Below are 20548 nucleotides of genomic sequence, written 5' to 3' on the forward strand. Positions count from 1 at the left end.
TCACACAACCAACCGCCCTCCCCTCCCGCCAGACTCCACACGCAGCGACGTCCTTCAGTAGTTAGCCAAAGGCCAGGGCACACCCACACCAGGAGAAAAGAGTTGTGCACAAGACCACAGGTTAGAGGAACCAGCCTCTAACTGCCCAGCTAGCGAGGAGTTTTTCCTCACGGGAGCCCGACCAGACATCCTTGGAGAAGAATCGAACTTTAGAGGCAGGTGCATCAGCCCCTTGGGGAAATCAGGGCCCTTGCACGCCAACCAGAAAGTTACTGTTGGCGGGACCCTAGTGGTGACCTGGTGGCCAGCGAGAGCCGGTCCAACCCTCCCTGACACCTCGCCGGACTCTCCCCAACCCCTCCCCCAGGTCCTCTCCCCGGAGGCCCCGCCCTCACTCCACCCCCGCGGTCGCACGAGCGGCCGGGCCGCTCTGGGGGCGGGGGCCCCGGGACCTGAGGCGGCCCCGCCTGACCTCGACCTCGGTCGAGCGAGCCCGACCGGAGAGTCCCACCCGGCAGCCACAGGCCCCGGTCCGCAAGCCCCTCCCTTCACCTCTCCCCGCCCTGGCGCCGGGCACTGGCCGCGCTCCCTCGAAGCGGCAGGGCCCGCAGGCGGCCATGGCGGCGGGCGCCGGGGCCAGGCCGGCGCCGCGCTGGCTGAAGGCGCTGGCGGAGCCGCTGAGCGCGGCGCAGCTGCGGCGGCTGGAGGAGCACCGCTACAGCGCGGCGGGCGTCTCGCTGCTCGAGCCGCCGCTGCAGGTTTACTGGACCTGGCTGCTCCAGTGGATCCCGCTGTGGATGGCTCCCAACTCCATCACCCTCCTGGGCCTGGCCATCAACCTGCTCACCACGCTCGTGCTTATCTCCTACTGCCCCACGGCCACCGAGGAGGTAGGGCCCACCTCCCGGCCGGCCGCGGAGGAGGGACCCCCAACTGCTGTCCCGGGAGCCCCGAGCCCCCGCCCGAGCCCCGCCCGAGATGCCCCGCCGTCCCGCAGCTGGAGGTGCCCGGGAGAGCCGGGAGACCCCCGCGAGGCTGAGCCTCGGGGGTGGGGGGTGGGGGTGGGATACCGCCACTGCCCCGCGCTGCGTCCGCCCTGAGACTCCCCGGGCCACCTGGAGGCTGTCGCGCCGCTACCCTAACCCTGCGTCCACCCCGAGCCTCCCGGGGCGGCGGAGGGGTTGTCAAGGTCACTGCTTCAACCCGGTATGCACTCAACCTCCCCCGGGCCACAGCAAGCCTGCCTGCCCGGCCTCCATCCCATCCGGAGCCGAGCTGTGGGATGGACAAGCTGTCGGTTACTTTGCACACTGGGGACTGAACGCCCCCAGTCTCCGTCCTTCCTGTCTGGCACCAGGGCTTGAGGTCGGGTTGTCCAAGCCGGAGTTACCCTTTGGACACTTTTATAATCGTCTGTTTCTCACGGTTGTGCTAGTGATCCTGAAATTACTGGTAGCACTGATCAAAGATAAGTTACTTCCAAGAGGTAACTTCCACTTTGCCTCATTGACCTGCAAAACAAACTAAGGTATTATTAGCAGGCGATAATCCTTATTATCACGACCCAGGGGTCACAAAAGCCAACAGATTTTGTTAGCAATGCGTATTTGACATATATCTGAAATAAGCGTAAATAAAAAAAAAGTAGATAACGTGGGCTTTGGACAAGTGTTAATCAGAAGCCCCCTTGGGCTCAGTGTGGATGGGGTAGGAGGCAAAGGGGGTTCACTCCCATTTGTAGCTTTAAGGCATAGTACATGAGATGAGTATCACATTGCACATTCTGTGACACAGCTTTCTTGTCTTTTTTCTCCAAATAGTGAAATCCCTTGTATAATCCTATTTGAGTATAGGTTCTGTGGGGAATTAATTCAAGTTGAAATTGGATAGCAGGAATACAATGGAAATATTTTATGCCTTCCATACTATCCGTCCATTAAAAAAATATTTAATGGAGCCTACATTTTAAACATATCTTGCCAATTGATGGTTATGTTTATTACATATGAGTTCTTGGCAGATGTTTCCATTGTTATTCATTTCCATATTGTTTGCAAAAAGTAAGTTTCTTTAGTTTTTCATTTTTGCAGTCTGTTTGCAGAATTTCCCAGAGTTGGTGCACTGGATTTACAAGTGGAAGGTTTGAGTTCTCATGGGGCTCCACAGCATCATAGAGATAACTGCTGGTCAGTTTTCCCACATGTGAATTAGAAAATCATACTTGCCAAACCAATTTTACAAGGATGCAATGAGAATTAAATAATACATTACCTGCAGATAAATGTAGAAAAAGGTAGTTTGCCCAACAATTAAATATATTACTCAACACATTAAAAATACCACTATTATTAAAAATGTCCTGAAAATATATAATAAAATTTAGTTTTTATTGGGCCTAGATTTGGCTAACCGCATTTGGATGTTTCTGATACTTGCCAATTAAACTGTGAACTTGTCAATATTATTAACTTTAGAAGCATTTGTTGAGCACTTACAAAGAGCAGGACACATAAACAAGCCTAATAGATTATGTTTAAGAGGGTCAAGAGGGGCTTGATGGAAGAGGTAAAATTATGATTAATTAATTTTAGGCTTAACTGCCTTTAAAAAAATGGTGATGGTGGGGGGAAATCTCAGACACTTAAAAAAAAAAAAAGTGAAAAAATCAGAATGGCCCTAAAAGGAGGCATAAGGGTTAAAATAATAAGGTGAAACTGAGAAGAATTTCTGAAATGTAAGTCATTAGATCCTGTAGGTGCTTGTAAGAGGCTGAAGCAGTGAGGGGAAAAACCATTATAGGATTGACATTGTGTATTTGGTAAAATCTCAGCAATAGCAGGAAAGAAGCACAGTAGTTCAGGCTGTTTTATTTTCAGGTCACAGAACTTGTATGACAGGCCCTGACAGGATTCAGATCTAAGTCAATCTGACTCCAAAACATATATATATATATATATTTAATATATATATACACACATATATATATTTAATATATATTGTATATATTATATATATTTATATATATATTATACATATAGTATATTTATATAATATACATATTCAGATCTAAGTCAATCTAACCCCAAAACTTTCATTTATATATATGTAATATATATATTATATATTACATATATATATGTATTCTACATAGATATATATATAATATATAATATATATATATAATCATTTACCACCACCTTCTGGTCCAGAGTTCCTGCCTTTCTGTATGTGGTATGCAGGAAAAATTCCTTGTGTTTTATATAAGATTTATCAGGTATGTAAAGTGCTTTTACATCAATTGTGGCCTTTGTGTTTTATGTCTACCCAAGGAGGTTGGCAAGTTTTTTCCCTTCCTACAATAGCCTTACCACCATTCTAGCATTTCTTCTATCCATCCATCCTGAAGTAATAGTAGTATATACATTTTTATTAAGAGAAGATTGAGGCCCAGAGGGTTAAGTGACTTTTACCTGGCATGGAATGTGTTTTCTGATTCTTAGTCTTAAGAATTATTAGTGCTTTTTCAAACTTGACAGATTGCTTCCAGAAAGGCTCAGGGAAAATACATAAGGTTTTTGGATTTAGATACTTTGGTTTATGTACCCATATAGGATGTAATCCTACCCGAATAGGATTACATATATGTAATGCTGACTACATTATCTATATTAATAATAGCACTTCGTCTAATTTTTACTACTGTTAATTTCTAGGCCATAAGTGGGGATGAAGGGAAATTAATAGAAAAAAATTAAGTGATTTATATTAAGTTCTACAGTGGTGTTCTGAACTGCATATCATGTCACTGTTTCTATTTTTTAATTTGTTTTATTGCTTTGTATAGCTACTTTTTTTTTTTTTAAGGTACTCTCAAGTTAGTTAACATATAGTGTAGTCCTGGCTTCAGCAATGGATTCCAGTGATTTATCACCTCCATATAACAACCAGTGCTCATCCCAACAAGTGCCCTCCTTAATGCCCGTCACCCATTCCCCCCCCATACCCCCTCCCCCATAAACCCTCAGATTGTTCTTTGTATTTACGAGTCTCTTAATGGTTTGCCTCCCTCTCTGTTTTTATCTTATTTTTTCTACCCTTCCCTTATGATCATCTGTTAAATTTCTCAAATTCCACATATGAGTAAAATCATGTGATATCTGTCTTTCTCTGACTGACCTATTTCACGTAGCATAATACCTTCGAGTTCCATCCACATTGTTGAAAATGGCAAGATTTCATTCTTTTTTTTCACTGTTGATAGTATTCTGTTGTATGCATATACCACATCTTCTTAATCCATTTATCAGTTGATGGACATTGGGCTCTTTCCATGATTTGGTTATTGTTGATAGTGTTGGTATAAACATTGAGGTGCATATGCCCCTACAAATCAACACTTCTGTATCCTTTGGATAAATTCCTAGTAGTGCAGTTGCTGGGTCGTAGGGTAATTGTATTTTTAATTTTTTGAGGAACCCCCACACTGTTTTCCAGAGTGGCAGCACCAGTTTGCATTCCCACCAACAGTGCAAGAGGTTCCCCTGTTGTTTCCTGAGTTGTTAATTTTAGTCACTCTGACCAGTGTGAGGTGGGATCTCAGTGTGGTTTTGATTTGTATTTCTCTGATGATGAGCAATGTTAAGCATCTTTTCATGTTTCTGTTTGCCATCTGGATGTCTTCGTTGGAAAAATGTCTATTCATGTCTTCTGCCCATTTCTTCACTGGATTATTTGTTTTTCAGTTGTTGAGGTTGGTAAGTTCTGTATAGATTTTTGATGCTAGCCCTTTATCTGATATGTCATTTGTAAATATCTTCTCCCAGTCCATCAGTTGCCTTTTAGTTTTGTTGATTGTTTCCTTTGTGGTGCAAAAGCTTTTTATCTTGATGAGGTCCCAATAGTTCATTTTTGCTTTTATTCCCTTGCTTTGGGAGACATGTCAAGTAAGAAGTTGCTGCGGCCAAAGAGGTTGCCGTCTGTTTTCTCATCTAGGATTTTGATGGTTTCCTGTCTCACATTTAGGTCTTTAATCCATTTTGAATTTATTTTTGTGTATGGTATAAGAAAGTGGTCCAGGTTCATTCTTCTGCATGTTGCTGTCCAGTTCTCCTAGCACCATTTGCTAAGAGACTGTTTTTTGTTTGTTTGTTTTTTCCATTGGATACTCTATCCTGCTTTGTCAAAGAGTAGTTGGCCGTATATTTGTGGGCCCACTTCTGGGTTTTTAGTTCTATTCCATTGGCCTATGTGTCTGTTTTTGTGCCAATACAATAGTGTCTTGGTGATTACAGCTCTATAATACAGGCTAAAGTCTGGGATTGTGATGCATCCAGCTTTGGTTTTCTTTTTGAACATTACTTTGGCTATTCAGGATCTTTTGTGGTTCCATACAAACTTTAGAATTGTTTGTTCTATAGCTCTGTGAAGAATGCTGGTGCTATTTTGATTGGGGTTGCAGCCACTGTGTCTGTTAAGGAACTTTCCACTCCAGCCAAATTGAACTACTTGCTACACCAAGGATTTCTCTTTGTTTTGTCCCTCTCTTTTCTCCTTCCTTTTCCTTCCTACTGTCCTGTTTCCATCTGTCAATGCCCAGTTCTAACATGACTTCCTTATGAAATTTTTCTTCCTTCTCTGGAGTCAAATCAACCACTCAATCTTCTAAACTCCAATAAAAACTACAATAACAACTAACATTTACTGGGTATTAACTGTGTACCAGGCATTATTTTAAGGTGCTTTAGCCTGTTTTCTCATTTAATCCTCTCAACAACTTTATGAAGTAGTACTATTATTATCCCCATTTTATAGATTATGAAACTGAAGGGAATTAACCTATGTAGGTAGCTTTAAAAAATTTTTTTTAACGTTTATTAATTTTTGAGAGACAAAGTGCAAGTGGGGTTGAGGTAGAGAGAGAGAGAGAGACAGAGAGAGAGAGAGAAACTGAAGCAGACTCCAGGCTCAGAGCTGTCAGCACAGAGCCCCATGAAGGGCTCTAACCCATGAACCATGAGATCATGACCTGAGACGAAGTCAGACACTTAATCGACTGAGCCATCCAGGAGCCCCATGAGTAGGTAGCTTTAAATGGAGACCAGCTTTCCAAGCTAGAAAGCTATGCTTCAACCACTGGGTTTTGTAGGTTTCCTGTGGAACTTCTCCAATTTTTTTGCTTATGTGTGTCCTTACTGAGCAGGACAACCTACCAACTTTAAAGTTCAGAGATTGCCCATTTGTACATTCTGCACTGCACAGCACCTTGTATAAAGCAGAGGCATGGTAAATATTTGCTAAATTATTGACTGCATGAATGAAATGTCATCTTGGGAGGTAATGTTTTTCTACTCTTATTCAGTTCAAGCTGGTCTTGGAATAAATACTTATCAGTTTGGCCTGGGAATTTTAAGAAGAGTAAGCAAGAATTAGGGCTACTAGAGAAAACAGAAATTGAATTGCCCCCTCCTCACCTCGATGAAGCATTTCTATCTGAATTTTACTCTGTATGGAGTCCTTGGCCCCCATTCCTTGCTACCTAATCCTAAAATAGGATCACAGACTTCTACATAAAGGACTTTAGAGCTTATTTAATGCCATTCCTACATTTATATATAAGAAAACTCAGTGATTTGAATCTAGTTCTTTAGGCTCCAGCCTAATAACATTCTTTACCACAAAACACCCATACACTTACTTTTGACTGGTATAAAGTATGGCTCCATTCTCTTTTAAGCTTACTTGAGTAAATGTCAGAGACACATCAGTGTCTCAGTTAAGAGTAAGAATTATAGGGGTGCCTGGGTGGCTCAGTGACTCTTGATTTCAGCTCAGGACACGATCTCACGGTTCGTGGGTTCAAGAACCATATCGGGCTCTGCACTGGTTGTGTGGAGTCTGCTCAGAACTCTCTCTCTCTCTCCCTCTTTACCTGCCCCTCCCCCATGTGGAGATGCCCTCTAAATAAATAAATAAGTAAACAAACAAACATTAAACAAACTTAAAAAAAAAGAGTAGGAATTATAGCAAATAGGTACCTATTGGTCAAGGAATTAATACATTTATTTTATTTGTGATCATAAAAAGTTGAACCAAAAAGGAATTTTTTCTGAAGAATAAGAAAGGCTTTAAGAAATGGTTTATTCCCTCTATAAATAATTCAGATTATAGTTGCCTTTGCTCTGTAAAGGGTTATTTGTTGGGGAATATTAAGAAAAGGAAAATAATCTTTAGATTCCTATTCAGACTTTTTTTTTTAAGGTTTTTTTTTATGTTTATTTATTTTTGATAGAGAGAGCACAAGCAGGGGAAGGGCAGAGAGAGAAAGAGACACAGAATCCAAAGCAGGCTCCCGGCTCCGAGCTGTCAGCACAGAACCTGACGTGGGGCCCGAACCCACAAACCGCGAGGTGATGACCTAAGCCGAAGTCAGACTCTTAACTGACTGAGCCACCCAGGCGCCCCTAAACATTTTTTTAATTGGGTTTGGTTTCTTTGAAATCTAGTGTTTTCTTTTTTCTTACTTATCTCCCTCTTTTTTTTTTTTCTTAATTTTAACCAGCTCAATAAAATCAAGCATCATTTATTAAGGCAGGACTCTTGTAAGGGAGTGTGGCCTCCCTTACTAAAACAAAATATAAACTCCAATTCCTTTCAGGATTTGAAAATTCTAGAATCTGGACAGGGACTAAAGTGAGGCAAGCAAGTACTCAGGCCTCAGGATTTAAGGAAGCACATGTATGATCCTGACCCTGGGGGTAAATGCAAGCCTCTGCTTCTGAAGCCTGGATGCCTCACTTTCCTCACGGTAGAAGGAGCTTCTAATTGCCTTGGGGTTTATCCCTCTGATTCCTAAGGCTTGCCTTAACTTGATTCCCAAGGTATATAAGCTGTTCCTGTTTTAGACTTTTGACCTGGGCAGAAAGGCTCTGACCACTTGGGTTTTGCAAAGTTAAAGAACAGAGCAGATGTTAAAGCACCCAGTACAGTGGATGTTGATAGATCTGACCCCAGGAAGTCTCTTCATATACCTCCTCCTTCTTGTTCCCCTGAGCACAGTGAGAGGCTGGCATTTTCGACAAGAACTCTAGTAAGTACTGAAGAAGGCTTAAAAAAAATAGGGAAAAGAAAAAGGACTATTCCCCAAAATATGAAAAGAAAGAAATCTACATTTCAAAGTACAAATTTCTGTTGTCATGAAAGAACGCTTTGGTCCCAAAGTGTTGGTTGAACTGCATTTGTATAAGCTGCTGGCTTTCCTTCCCCCATTTTATTACCTGCTTCATTCCCTGAAAATAGGTATACTCTTCTCAAATGCTGGCTCCTAATCAGAGCTGAGGCCTGAAGGTCTGGGTTGAAACCAGAAAGCCCCCAAGGCCCTTTCTGATTGGCACTGAGAATGATCTTACCCTTGCTGACCACCAACTGCTTCTGGAGCCTTGGAAACCTCCCTTGGGAGCCCTCCCTCTGTAAACAAGGAAGTGCTCCACCAGCCAGAGGCACACAGTAAACAGTCTCTTAATCCTCCTTAATCACTGTTAGAACAGTGTCAGACTAGTAGTCTGTTAGAAATTCCATGAATTTTCTTTTAAAAATCCACTTTTTAACACCACACTAGCATTACATTTTTCCACATGTGCATGATCTGTCTTCTAATTTTCTTTCTTCCTACCTCTTATAAACGCACTTTTCGTTTTTATGGAGAGAGAGGTCAGTTGCTCTTTTGATAATTGAAATCTCCCTGTTAGCATCTGATCCAGTTGTTACTGATTATATAATACCTTTTGCATATGTGTCATCTCACACCCAAGGCCATTTAAAGCAAAGAGGTAATTTTTTCAAGTATAAAAATTTATATAAATAGGCATTTTATAGTTCCAGTATTTCCTAGATTTTAATTTGGGAAGATTTTTACTTTTGTGTATTACCTATATATACTATTTTTTATTTACTATTTTTCTTTCCATCAGCTTTAAATCACTTTTTAAAGACATGGACTCATTCTAAGCCTTAATATCTATAAAGTCATAGATTTGACAGCTATGCTAGCTATTTTTCAAATATGTTAAAATATTTCCAAAATATATTAATATAAAGTCATAAATATTAGAATGAAAAGTTGACCCATGAATCATCTAAAAGTGTCTTATGTAGTATCAGTAATAACAATAACAGTAATTAAAATTTGCTGAGCTCCTTCCATATGCTGGGCACTTAACACTTTCCGTATAATTCTTTCTTTTCTTTAAAAAAAAATTTTTTTTTTTAACGTTTATTTATTTTTGAGACAGAGAGAGACAGAGCATGAACGGGGGAGGGTCAGAGAGAGAGGGAGACACAGAATCTGAAACAGGCTCCGGGCTCTGAGCAGTCAGCACAGAGCCTGACGCGGGGCTCGAACTCACGGACCGCGAGATCATGACCTGAGCCGAAGTTGGCCGCTTAACCGACTGAGTCACCCAGGGGCCCCTGTAATTCTTTCTTTGATCCTCACAGTGAGACAGGAGCAGTGATTATTTTCATTTTTCATGAAGGGAGACTGAGGCACTGAGAGGTTAAGTAACTCATCCAATTCACTCAGCCAGTGATGAAAGCAAGGATCTGGGTACAGGTAGAGTCCAGGACTCCACACTTCTAACAGGTGTGCAAGAACAGCCCGGGGCATGAATTCTTCCCTTTGGAAACTGTTTTACCTGATAAGGAACAATTAGATCATCTAGTTATTTTAGCTCCTGTGGTATGGACAACAGATTTTAAAAACAGACAACATATCCTTGAGAGGATTATATTCTAATATGAAAGATGGGACCTTGGAGACTATCTAGTCTAGCATTTTCATTTACAAAAGACCTAAGGATGTGTTCCAGAAAATCAAGTATTTTAAGGTCCAAGCTTGTAAGTGAAGTTTGTCCAGTGAGCAGAGATGTGCTCACCGATCACTTTCTAATAAGTCTTTTCTTCCTTTTTCTGATTCGTGTGTGCTTATTCAGATGCATGTATCAAAAGAGGATAAATCGGTTTATATGTGAGTGTTCCCTCTGACCCAGAGTTATTTTTAACGAGAACAGTTGCCATATGATCTGGTACAGAACTCTGGTTTCTCTAATTATAAAATGAATAATAGCATCCTATAATTTAAGTAACCGAAAAAGTAAAATTTCCCACTTACTTTTATACAGCTGTTTTTTAGTGGTGTTACTGAAAAGCAATTTAAATTTATTAGTGCTTTAATTTAAATGACTAAGGGTTATGATTGATTCTTAGTAATTATTTTTGTTTTCTAGAATAAACTTACATAATAATTTTTAATGCAATAATGCAAGATTCATCATTAATGAAGTTATTACTTAAATTGTGATATAGCCACATCATTGAATACCATGTTGTCATTTACAAGAGTAATGTAGGTCTTCATGGTTTACCTGAAAAGATTCCTATGACATACTGTTAAATTCTGATCCTAAAAGATACAGTAGATATTATTAAAATTACAGAATTTAAAACTTTACACATTAGGAGTTTAATATTACCTGAAGAAGTTCTACTTTGGGGAATAGGTTCCTTCTGTAGTAGTTTTTCGATAAATTGCTTATGACTTTATAATGCATAATCTAAGCCTGACTTTTCCATGCTTATGTTTAAAATTTTTGAAAATAAGTTCACATGAAAACCTGAAATGAATTGGGGTGGCTCTTGTAGATCCTCCTTACAGAAGACCCAGAGTCTTCTGTAATTACACCTGTTTTGAGGACTCCTGGAAGGAAGGGTCATCCTGTTCCTGGCCAGTGCATCTCTAACCTGGAGCTGGTTTTGCAGAGATAACAGGTTAGAAAAGAAGATGACAGTTTGCAGCCTATTTAATAGCTTCCAGCTTGGGGTAGAGGTGATGACAGCAGGGAAGAGAGAAGGTAGGTTAGGTCCCTGTGGCCTTGGGAAGACTGGAAAGGAGTGAACCAGGTACTGGGGACCAGTGTGCCTTTCTGGGCTTAAAAGGAAGGAAGTGTCACATGGCTCACAGCCATTTCCTAGGGCTCACTGCACTTGAAATTGGATTGTGTGAGCAAGAAAGTGCTTCTTAGCAGGTTTAAAGAAATAGGTAGTCAGTGAAGTAAGAATTCATGTCTGTGCAGCCTGCAGCCTGATGGATCCCATAGCCTGGGGAGGTCGGAAGACCTGATTCCTGGACCATCTGGCCATTCATCTGGATGGGACTTCGTCATCCCTTCCTAAGTTTTACTCTCCGTCTTTAATAAAGAGAACATGGTAACTGCCCTGTCTCTGTGGATTGCTGTATCAAATAAAATAATGCTGAAAAATGCCCTTTGTTGTACTGTTTTAGATAATGTTATTACCTTTCCAATCTGATCTCTTGGTCCCAAAACAGGGATCTGGTCACTGACTCATGAGTAAACCTTTCATTTTCCAGGCCTCAACCTTCGTTTCTGCAGAGAGTTCCTCTCTCTTTTTCTTGTCTAAATTCCCCTGCACATTTACCTGTTTAAGCTCTAAACCTTTAATTCTTCTAGTATCCTAATGAAGTAGTCTTAAACTAGTGAACCAGTCTTCCTTTATTTTTTCTAAATGAGGGGCAGAATCCACCCCCAACTGTCGTGTCCAGGAGTGAGCGAATTTATTTCAGTATGGATTTCCGTTAACACCTTGACCTTTCAATTTGCCTGTGGCCAGTCTCCCAGACCAGAGGTCAGAATTAAGCTTTTAATGCTTAATTGGACCTTGGCTCCAGTTGTTTCAGTATAAGAAGGTTCTGGGCATAGAAGGGAGAAATGGAATACATCTCAGGTAGATGATGCACTTTGAGAAGTCTGTCATTTAGGGGGAAAGTATTTGGTGGAAAATAGATGATAAAAAAGTGACTTTTTATGTCATTCCAGAAATTTTAATAATTTCAAGTTTCCAATTTTACATAGATTTGAAATGTCACTTCTCTCTCCTTTGGTTTTCAAAATGAAAGCAATATAATTTTTCATAGCAGGAAAAAAATGGGTAAGAATTTGCTTATTTGAAAAGTCACTGGGACTGTTCTCTGCAAAACACTTTGGGATTTTTTCAAAAAGATTCGAGGTGGTTTGTTTTGTTTTGTGTTTTCCACTCTTGTACTGTCAAGATGATTTAGCAATTCTCTGTTTTTTTGCCCTCTCTTAATTATTTCACAGTTTGCAGATAAGCTTTTAAAAACATGCTAATCAGAACTGAATGTGACATTTAATTTTTTAATTTTTTATTAAGTTTTTAAATTTTAATTCCAGTATGGCTAACATACAGTATTATATTAGTTTCAGTGTTATGTATAGTTTCTATACATTACTCAGTGCTCATCACGACCAGTGCACTCCTTCATCCCCTTCACCTACCTCACCTGTCCCCTCATCCACCTCCCCTCTGGTAACGCTCTTTGTTCTCCATCATTAAGAGTCTGTTTTTTGGGTTGTCTTTTTGTTTTCCCTTTGTTTATTTTGTTTCTTAAATTCAACATATGAATGAAGTCACAGTATTTGTCTTTTTCCAACTGACTTACTTCACTTAGCATAATTCTCTCTAGCTCCATCTGTGTGGCCAGTAGCAAGGTTTCATTATCTTTTATGGCTGAATAATTTATATATATATATATATATATATATATATATACACACACACATATAATGTATGTATGTATGTATATATAGTTATTTATGTGTATATATATGTACACACATATACACATGTACGTATATACACATACCATATCTTTTTTATCCATTCATCAGTTAGTGGGCACTGGGCTTGGGCTTCTTCCATAATTTGGCTATTGTAAATAATACTGCAGTAAACATCGGGGCACATATATCCTTTCAAATTAGTGTTTTTGTATTCTTTGAGTAAATACCCTTACTGGGTCATAGGGTAGTTCTATTTTTAATTTTTTTGAGGAACCTCCAGACTTTTCCACAGTGGCTGCACTAGTTTGCATTTCCACCAACAGTGCATCCTCACAGACACTTACTGTTTCTTTGGGACATTTTAATATGCATATTCACAGCTCAGGTTACTTCTATTCTTAAATTTTTTCTAATTTATACTGCTTTTTTTTTTTAACTAGAAGAGACTTGATAAGTCCTTTTAAGCAATTAGTAGTGTAATCGTTAATACTGGGCATCTAAATATTAACAAATAATGAAACTTCTATTAAAGTTCAAAGTAAACTTCTATTTACTTAAAAAGATTGAAGAATAAAATAGCAGGTTGATTGGGTATTTGTAGAATTACCACATAAACCATACATAGATTGGTATATTAAAACTTATATTTGCCACTAAAAGTGTACAAAACAATTTAATGAGAATAGCTAACCTTTACTGAGCACCTACTTACTGTGTGCCAGGCTCTGTTAAAGAGCTATCTAAGAATTTTTTATCTGATACAACTGTAAGGATTATTCACATCTTACATATGAGTACCCACAGTTTAGAGAGGTTAAGTGATTTGCCCAAGGTCATCTGGCTATTAAGTGACAGAGTCAAGGGCTCAAACACAGATCCAACTTCAAAGCCTTACTTCTTAATAATTTTGCTATACTTCCTCCCCTAAGACATAGAAATCTGGCTTGACCATTGCTATCATCACACAGGTCTCTGAGGAAGAAGAGTATATTTATAAAGTGTGAAAGAAAAGAATGGTCATTTTAAAATCTCTTTTTCTCTGTCTTCTTCAAATTGAATCATTTCTATTCATCTGTATTCAACTTTACAGACTCTTTCCTCTCTCTCACTATTATCTATGCTTCTATATATGATGTTTCTGTTTTCCTCAGGCTTCTGATTGTCATGTGCCTTGGTGGGTTTTTAAAAAGTATTTATTCTGTTGTGTTTGTTGAGCTTGTTGGATACGTGAGTGTATAAATTTCAAATTTGGAAACGTCTCCAGCCATTATTTCTTAACATTTTTTATGCCCAACCCTCTCTTATCTCCTCTGAGACTCCAATAAAAATATGTTAGAGTGCTTCTGTTGTCCCACTGGTCACTGGTACCCAGATCAATTATTTGTAGTCTTTTTTCTTTCTGTGCATCATTTTTGATAGTTTCCATCAGTATTCTGCAAGTTCACTGATCTTTTCTTTTGTGTTGTCCAATCTCATCCAGTACATTTAACATTTCAAATACCTTTTTTTCATATCTAGAGGTTTCACTTGAGTCTTTTATATTTTCCTTCACCTTCTTGAACATGCAAAACGTATTTATAATAACCTTTCATGTCCTCATCCAATTACATCTAATTCCATTTTCTGTGTCATTCCTAGGTCTGATTGTATTGATTGATTTTACTATTAGTTGTAGTTCATATTCTCCTGCTTTTTGTATGACTGGTAATTTTTGTTTGTTTGTTTGCATGACTGGTAATTTTTTATTGGATGCCAAACATTGTGAATTTTACATGTTTGAGTACTAGATTTTTTTTTATATCCCTTTGAGATATTGCACTTTGTGTTGGCTGTAGTTGAGTTACATAGGATCAGTTGGCTTCTTTTGAGGCTGGACTTTATATCTGTTAGGACTCTTCCAAGAGGCCTTTAGTCTTGGGCCAATTTCTCCCCAGTGCTAAGGCAATACACTTCTGAGAACTCTACCTAATGTATTACAAAGTCTTTGTGTTGTGCCTCGAGGGAGCGTGAAAAATTTCCAGCTTTGTGTGGCCTTCAAGAATTATATGGCCTTGGGGTGCCTGGTTGGCTCAGTTGGTTGAGCATCTGACTTTGACTCAGGTCATGATCTCACTCACAGTTGGTGAGTTCGAGCCCCGCGTCAGGCTCTGTGCTGACAGCTCAGAGCCTGGAGCCTTCTTCACATTCTGTGCCTCCCTTTCTCTCTGCCCCTTCCCCACTCATGCTTTCTGTCTCTCTCTCAAAAATAAATAAACATTAAAAAAAATTTTTTTAATTAAAAAATAAAAAGAATTATGTGACCTTATACTGTCCCATGGTTCCTTCCTTGGCCTTGGTTAGTAGTTTTATCTCATTTAGTCACAGGTCACTTCTCAGCCAAAGACTCAAAGATACCCTTCTGTAGATCATGTGTCCCTCTTTTCTCTGATGCTATGCTCTACAGATTCTAGCTGCTTTGACCTTCCAGAATTCTGCTACATTTCTCCTCAGCATAACAAGATCACTGGGCTCTGTTCAGGTTCCCATTCCTGTACTGTGGTCTGAAAACTGCCTGTAGAGGGGCGCCTGGGTGGCGCGGTCGGTTAAGCGTCCGACTTCAGCCAGGTCACGATCTCGCGGTCCGTGAGTTCGAGCCCCGCGTCGGGCTCTGGGCTGATGGCTCAGAGCCTGGAGCCTGTTTCCGATTCTGTGTCTCCCTCTCTCTCTGCCCCTCCCCCGTTCATGCTCTGTCTCTCTCTGTCCCAAAAATAAATAAACGTTGAAAAAAAAAATTTAAAAAAAAAAAAAAAAAAAAAAAAAAACTGCCTGTAGGTACTAAACTAGAGCACTGTTGGGCCCACCTCATTTGTTTCCCTCTGGCAGGGATCACAGTACTGCACTGCCTGCCATGTCTGAAAATTTGTTGCATTTGTTTTATTGCTTTTCTAGTTGTATAAGGTGGGGACATAGATCCAGTCCCCTGACACTCCATCATGAATGGAAGCACAGGTCCGTGATTTGTCTTTAAGATCTTTTTTCCTAGCAAAAACTTACTGAATAATTTCAAATCAAAAACCATATATAAATCATATATTGAAAAAGCTGTGAATTAGGAACCAAAATCAAGGTCCTCATCCTTTCTCATTTAACCTTGTGTTTCTCACTCTTTGGACTTCTGTGTCCCTCTACCCAGATGACCTAGAACAATTCATCTGATTTCTCAGTTTGGTTCTCACCTGTCAAAGGAGGCTTATGAATGGTTTTTATAACACCCTGAGGTGATATAAGGTGAGAACACAAGAAAATGTATCAATTGGCTTAGGCTGAAATATTTTCAAACAGAAGCTAGCTTGTTGTCACGTACCAGTATTTATTATTCATGTTTATCTTTAGGCACCATATTGGACATACCTTTTATGTGCACTGGGACTCTTTATCTACCAGTCACTGGATGCTATTGATGGGAAACAAGCCAGAAGAACAAATTCTTGTTCTCCCTTAGGGGAACTTTTCGACCACGGTTGTGACTCTCTTTCCACAGGTAAATTAGCGTTATTAGTGAAGGTTTTTCCCAATTCTGTTGTTGTTGTTGTTAATAATGGCTTAAAAACTAACATGAACTGAGCTGTTTGGTCAACTTTTTGGATAGGCATACATTTGGGGGCAAATTTTCACAGTGTATTTTGAAAGTATGTTCAAAAATTAATTTTCTTTGGTGTACCTTATTGTGATGCCAAGATTACATACCCTAAAACTCTGTATTTTTGAACTCTGTATCTCTGAATGAATAATGGCAATTATTTCATTAACTATTTTTAATTCTTAATGGTTCTTAAACCTTGTTTCTTTCAGTATTTATGGCAGTTGGAGCTTCGGTTGCTGTGCGCTTAGGAACTCATCCTGACTGGTTGTTTTTCTGCTCTTTTATTGGGATGTTCATGTTTTATTGTGCTCACTGGCAGACTTATGTTTCAGGCGTATTGAGGTTTGGAAAGTAAGTATGTTTTTTAAGTTGTGCATTTTTAAATATAATTCAATTTATTTTCACAATCTGTTATATTTTATTTATCCATAAGGAGAACAATGCTTCAATCAGGAATTTAAATTATCTTTTAATTTATTAGAGCATCCATAAATGCTACAGCTTAATTTAAGTCTTGCAGGGATTCTGCATGTTATAAATAGTTATGTATTTGATAGTAATTTTATTTCTTTCTCCCTTTTAGTAGCTTACTAACTCAAGCTTACATTATACAGGAGAAAGAGAAAAATAAGGGACCTGAGTAAAAAGTACTTAAGTAAACAGCATTTGACTTACATAATAAAATAATGAAATATGGAATCTAAGGGTCCTTTTTGGTCAAATCTTCATGTGCCCAAAAAGGGGCACCCCTTACATCAGTCACCAACAAGATAACTGTGAGACTGTTCAGTTGTGGTAGACAATTGATGAGATAATGTAAAAGCACCTTGAAAATGTTAGAGATAAACATCAGATGATAAATATGCCTCTGATGCCTTTCTTAGACACCAGGAAATAGCGCCGAAAACAAGAATTAGATTCTGTTTTCCTCTTTCCCGTCAGCTCCCTCTCTGCCTGATCCTTCAAGAACTATCTGCCGTTGGCTCATTCTCAGCTCTGCCTTTCCGCATCTACTGATTCTTTGTAACCCCACTTTATTGCTGCATAGGAGAAACAGCCATGGAAAACAAAAACAAAAAAACTCTGATGATACTAAAAATATCATCAGGAGAAGCCCAAATCTATGAATCATGTAACAGAGGGAAGGCCTTAGGCAACTCATCACATTGATTCTGAATTATGGAATAATTGTAGTACCACATAGTGCACTTGCATGTTTCAGGCACTGTTCTAAGTGCTTTACATGCATTAGCTCATTTGTTCCTCACAGTACCCTGTAAGGGTATTACCTCCACTGTACAAATGAGGCAGAGAGATTCTGTAACTTACACTGCTGTTAAGTATAGAGCCAGGATTAAAACTCAAGTCTATTTGACTCCAAACCCCACACTCTTAGCGACTGTTGTTCAGTTCCCTGGGACCAGCAATGTATTAGATTCTGTGGAAGGATACAAACTGCATTTTTTAAAAAATTCCTGTTTTAGGAGCTATATAGTATAGTGTATCAAAGGGATGATATAATACTTCTGTGACACTGCTAATACAGTCCATTGCCAAGTGTAAAATGACTTGCGCTAGGTTTCCATAAGCACTGAAGAAATCCTACGTAAGGAAAAGGTAATTGTAGGTTGAATTAGTTTAAGAACACTTTTATGGAAAATCTGACTCTTTTGCTGATTCCCTATCTACTGATCAAGATCCCAAGGATCAAAAATCCTGGTTAAAAATTCAAGGCAACTATGGAAAACTAACCTGTATCTATTTATAAATTAAGATATGATAAAATAGAAAAGTAACTTTGCAAAATCTAATGCATTTTAATTTGCCGAACTTGGTATGGTAAACTAGAGTAATATAATAATGCAGTGTTCTGGTTAATTATTATTATTGTTGTTACTATTAATGACTAACTTACCTTTTTGGCTTCCAACTTCACTAAAAATCTTTCTGAAATGAATTAGTTCATCTTGGCCTAGATGTAAATTTTACATTCATTTGCTATTGATTGAGAGTCTATTGTGTGCCCAGAACTAGACATACAAAGATGAGTTACTTGTGGATGGACTATGCCAGACAGATGGGAGTAAATCTAGGCAGAAGCATGAGGAAAGAAAGTACTCAGAACATTAGGGAAATGGCTATTTCCTCCACCACGTAGAGGAAAGGAAATCCTGCAATGCTGGGGCAAGGCTGGAGGGGTGGGGACAGCCATTTAAAATACTAACACTGGAGAGATGCCTCAGCAGGTTAACCATCCAATTCTTGGTTTTGGCTTAGGTCATGATCTCTTGGTTTTGGCTTGGGTCACAAGCCCTGCATCTCTAACAGCTAACAGTATAAAGCCTACTTAGGATTCTCTCTCCCTCTTTCTTCCCTTTCCCCATTCATGCTGTCACTGTCTCTCTCAAAATAAACAGGGGTGACTGGGTGGCTCAGTCAGTTAAGTGTCTGGACTTCAGCTCAGGTCATGATCTTGCAGTCTGTGAGTTCAAGCCCCATGTTAGGCTCTGTGCTGACAGCTCAGAGCCTGGAGCCTGTTTCTGATTCTGTGTCTCCCTCTCTCCCTTCTCCTCCCCTGCTTACTCTGTGTGTGTGTCTCTCTCTTTCAAAAATAAATGTAAAATATATATATATATACACACACATAAAAGAAGATAAATAAAATACTAACACTGGATTGCAGAGATCCTAGGCACTATAGTTTATCATTTGGTCAAAGTAAAAATATCATGGAGCATTGAGTAGGATGATGGTTCAGCTTAACATTACAAAAAGGGTCTATATGTAGCACATCATGCCTTTAGAAATGTTTACAAACTGTGCCAGTATCAATGGTCTGTTGGCTAGGATGGATTTCCTGAAAATTTGTCACTGAGAGACTTAATTTTTTTTTTTAATTTTAATTTCAACATAGTTAACATATAGTGTTATATTAGTTAAGGCACATGATATATAGTGATTCAGCAATTCTGTACATTAGTGCCCATCATGTACTTTTTTTAAAAAATATAATTTAGGGGCGCCTGGGTGGCGCAGTCGGTTAAGCGTCCGACTTCAGCCAGGTCACGATCTCGCGGTCCGTGAGTTCGAGCCCCGCGTCAGGCTCTGGGCTGATGGCTCGGAGCCTGGAGCCTGTTTCCGATTCTGTGTCTCCCTCTCTCTCTGCCCCTCCCCTGTTCATGCTCTGTCTCTCTCTGTCCCAAAAATAAATAAAAACGTTGAAAAAAAATTAAAAAATATATATATAATTTATTGTCAAATTGGTTTCCATGCAACACCCAGTGTTCATCCCAACAGGTGCCTTCCTCAATGCCCATCACCTACTTTCCCCTCTCCCCCACCCCCATCAACCCTCAGTTTGTTCTCAGTATTTAAGAGTCTCTTATGGTTTGTTTCCCTCCCTCTCTGTAAGTCTTTTTTCCCCCTTCCCCTCCCCCATGGTCTTCTGAAATAAACAAATCATGATGTACTTTTTAATCCCCATCACCTATATCACCCATCCCCCCACCATCCTTCCCTCTGGTAACCATCAGTTTGTTCTCTTTAATTGAGTCCTTTTTTGGTTTGTCTCTTTTTTAGTTTGCTCATTTGTTTTATTTCTTAAATTCTACATATGAGCGGAATCATATGGTATCTCTCTTTCTCTGGCTGACTTCTTTCACTTAGCATTTTACCCTCTAGCTCCATTTATGTTATGGCAGATGGCAAGATTTCCTTCTTTTTGTGTAAGAAGTTGCTGCAGCCAAGGTCAAAGAGGTTTTTCCTGCTTTCTCCTCGAGTATTTTGATGGCTTCCTGTCTTACATTGAGGTCTTTCATCCATTTTGAGTTTATTTTTTTGTCTGGTGTAAGAAAGTGGTCCAGGTTCATTGTTCTGCATGTTGTTGTCCAGTTTTCCCAGCACCACTTGCTGAAGAGACTGTCTTTATTCCATTGGATATTCTTTCCTGCTTTGTCAAAGATTAATTGGCCGTATGTTTGTGGGTCCATTTCTGGGTTTTCTATTCTGTTCCGTTGATCTGAGTATCTGTTTTTGTGCCAGTACCATACTGTCTTGATGATTACAGCTTTGTAATACAGCTTGAAGTCCAAAGATTTCCTTCTTTTTTATGGCTGAATAATATTCTTGTGTGTGTGTTTATCTCATATCTTCTTTATCCATTCATCTATTCAGAGACTTAATTTTTATAGTATTTATATTATTGGAATATAGAAGAGAAATGTAAATGCTATTCTACTTGTGGCTGTTTTCATTGTTATTTAAAAATATGTGG

The 20548-nt window shown here is 39.4% G+C and overlaps 1 protein-coding gene across 4 annotated transcripts in view; it reads left to right on the forward strand.

Annotated features, from left to right (window-relative positions):
- Positions 1-402: 402 nt before the first annotated feature.
- The window catches only part of CHPT1 (choline phosphotransferase 1), a 35753-nt gene continuing 15607 nt past the window's right edge, over positions 403-20548 (forward strand). For all 4 annotated transcript variants that reach the window (XR_007154172.1, XM_047868082.1, XM_047868080.1 and 1 more), the window contains exons 1-3: positions 403-890; positions 16026-16173; positions 16485-16626. Coding sequence is in view for 3 of the 4 variants with exons in the window: in XM_047868082.1 (XP_047724038.1) it covers positions 618-890; positions 16026-16173; positions 16485-16626 (563 nt within the window). In the remaining variant the exon portion in view is untranslated. The remainder of the gene's footprint in view (positions 891-16025; positions 16174-16484; positions 16627-20548) is intronic.

This window comes from Prionailurus viverrinus, chromosome B4 (assembly GCF_022837055.1).
Source record: "Prionailurus viverrinus isolate Anna chromosome B4, UM_Priviv_1.0, whole genome shotgun sequence".
NCBI classification, from domain to species: Eukaryota; Metazoa; Chordata; class Mammalia; order Carnivora; family Felidae; genus Prionailurus; species Prionailurus viverrinus.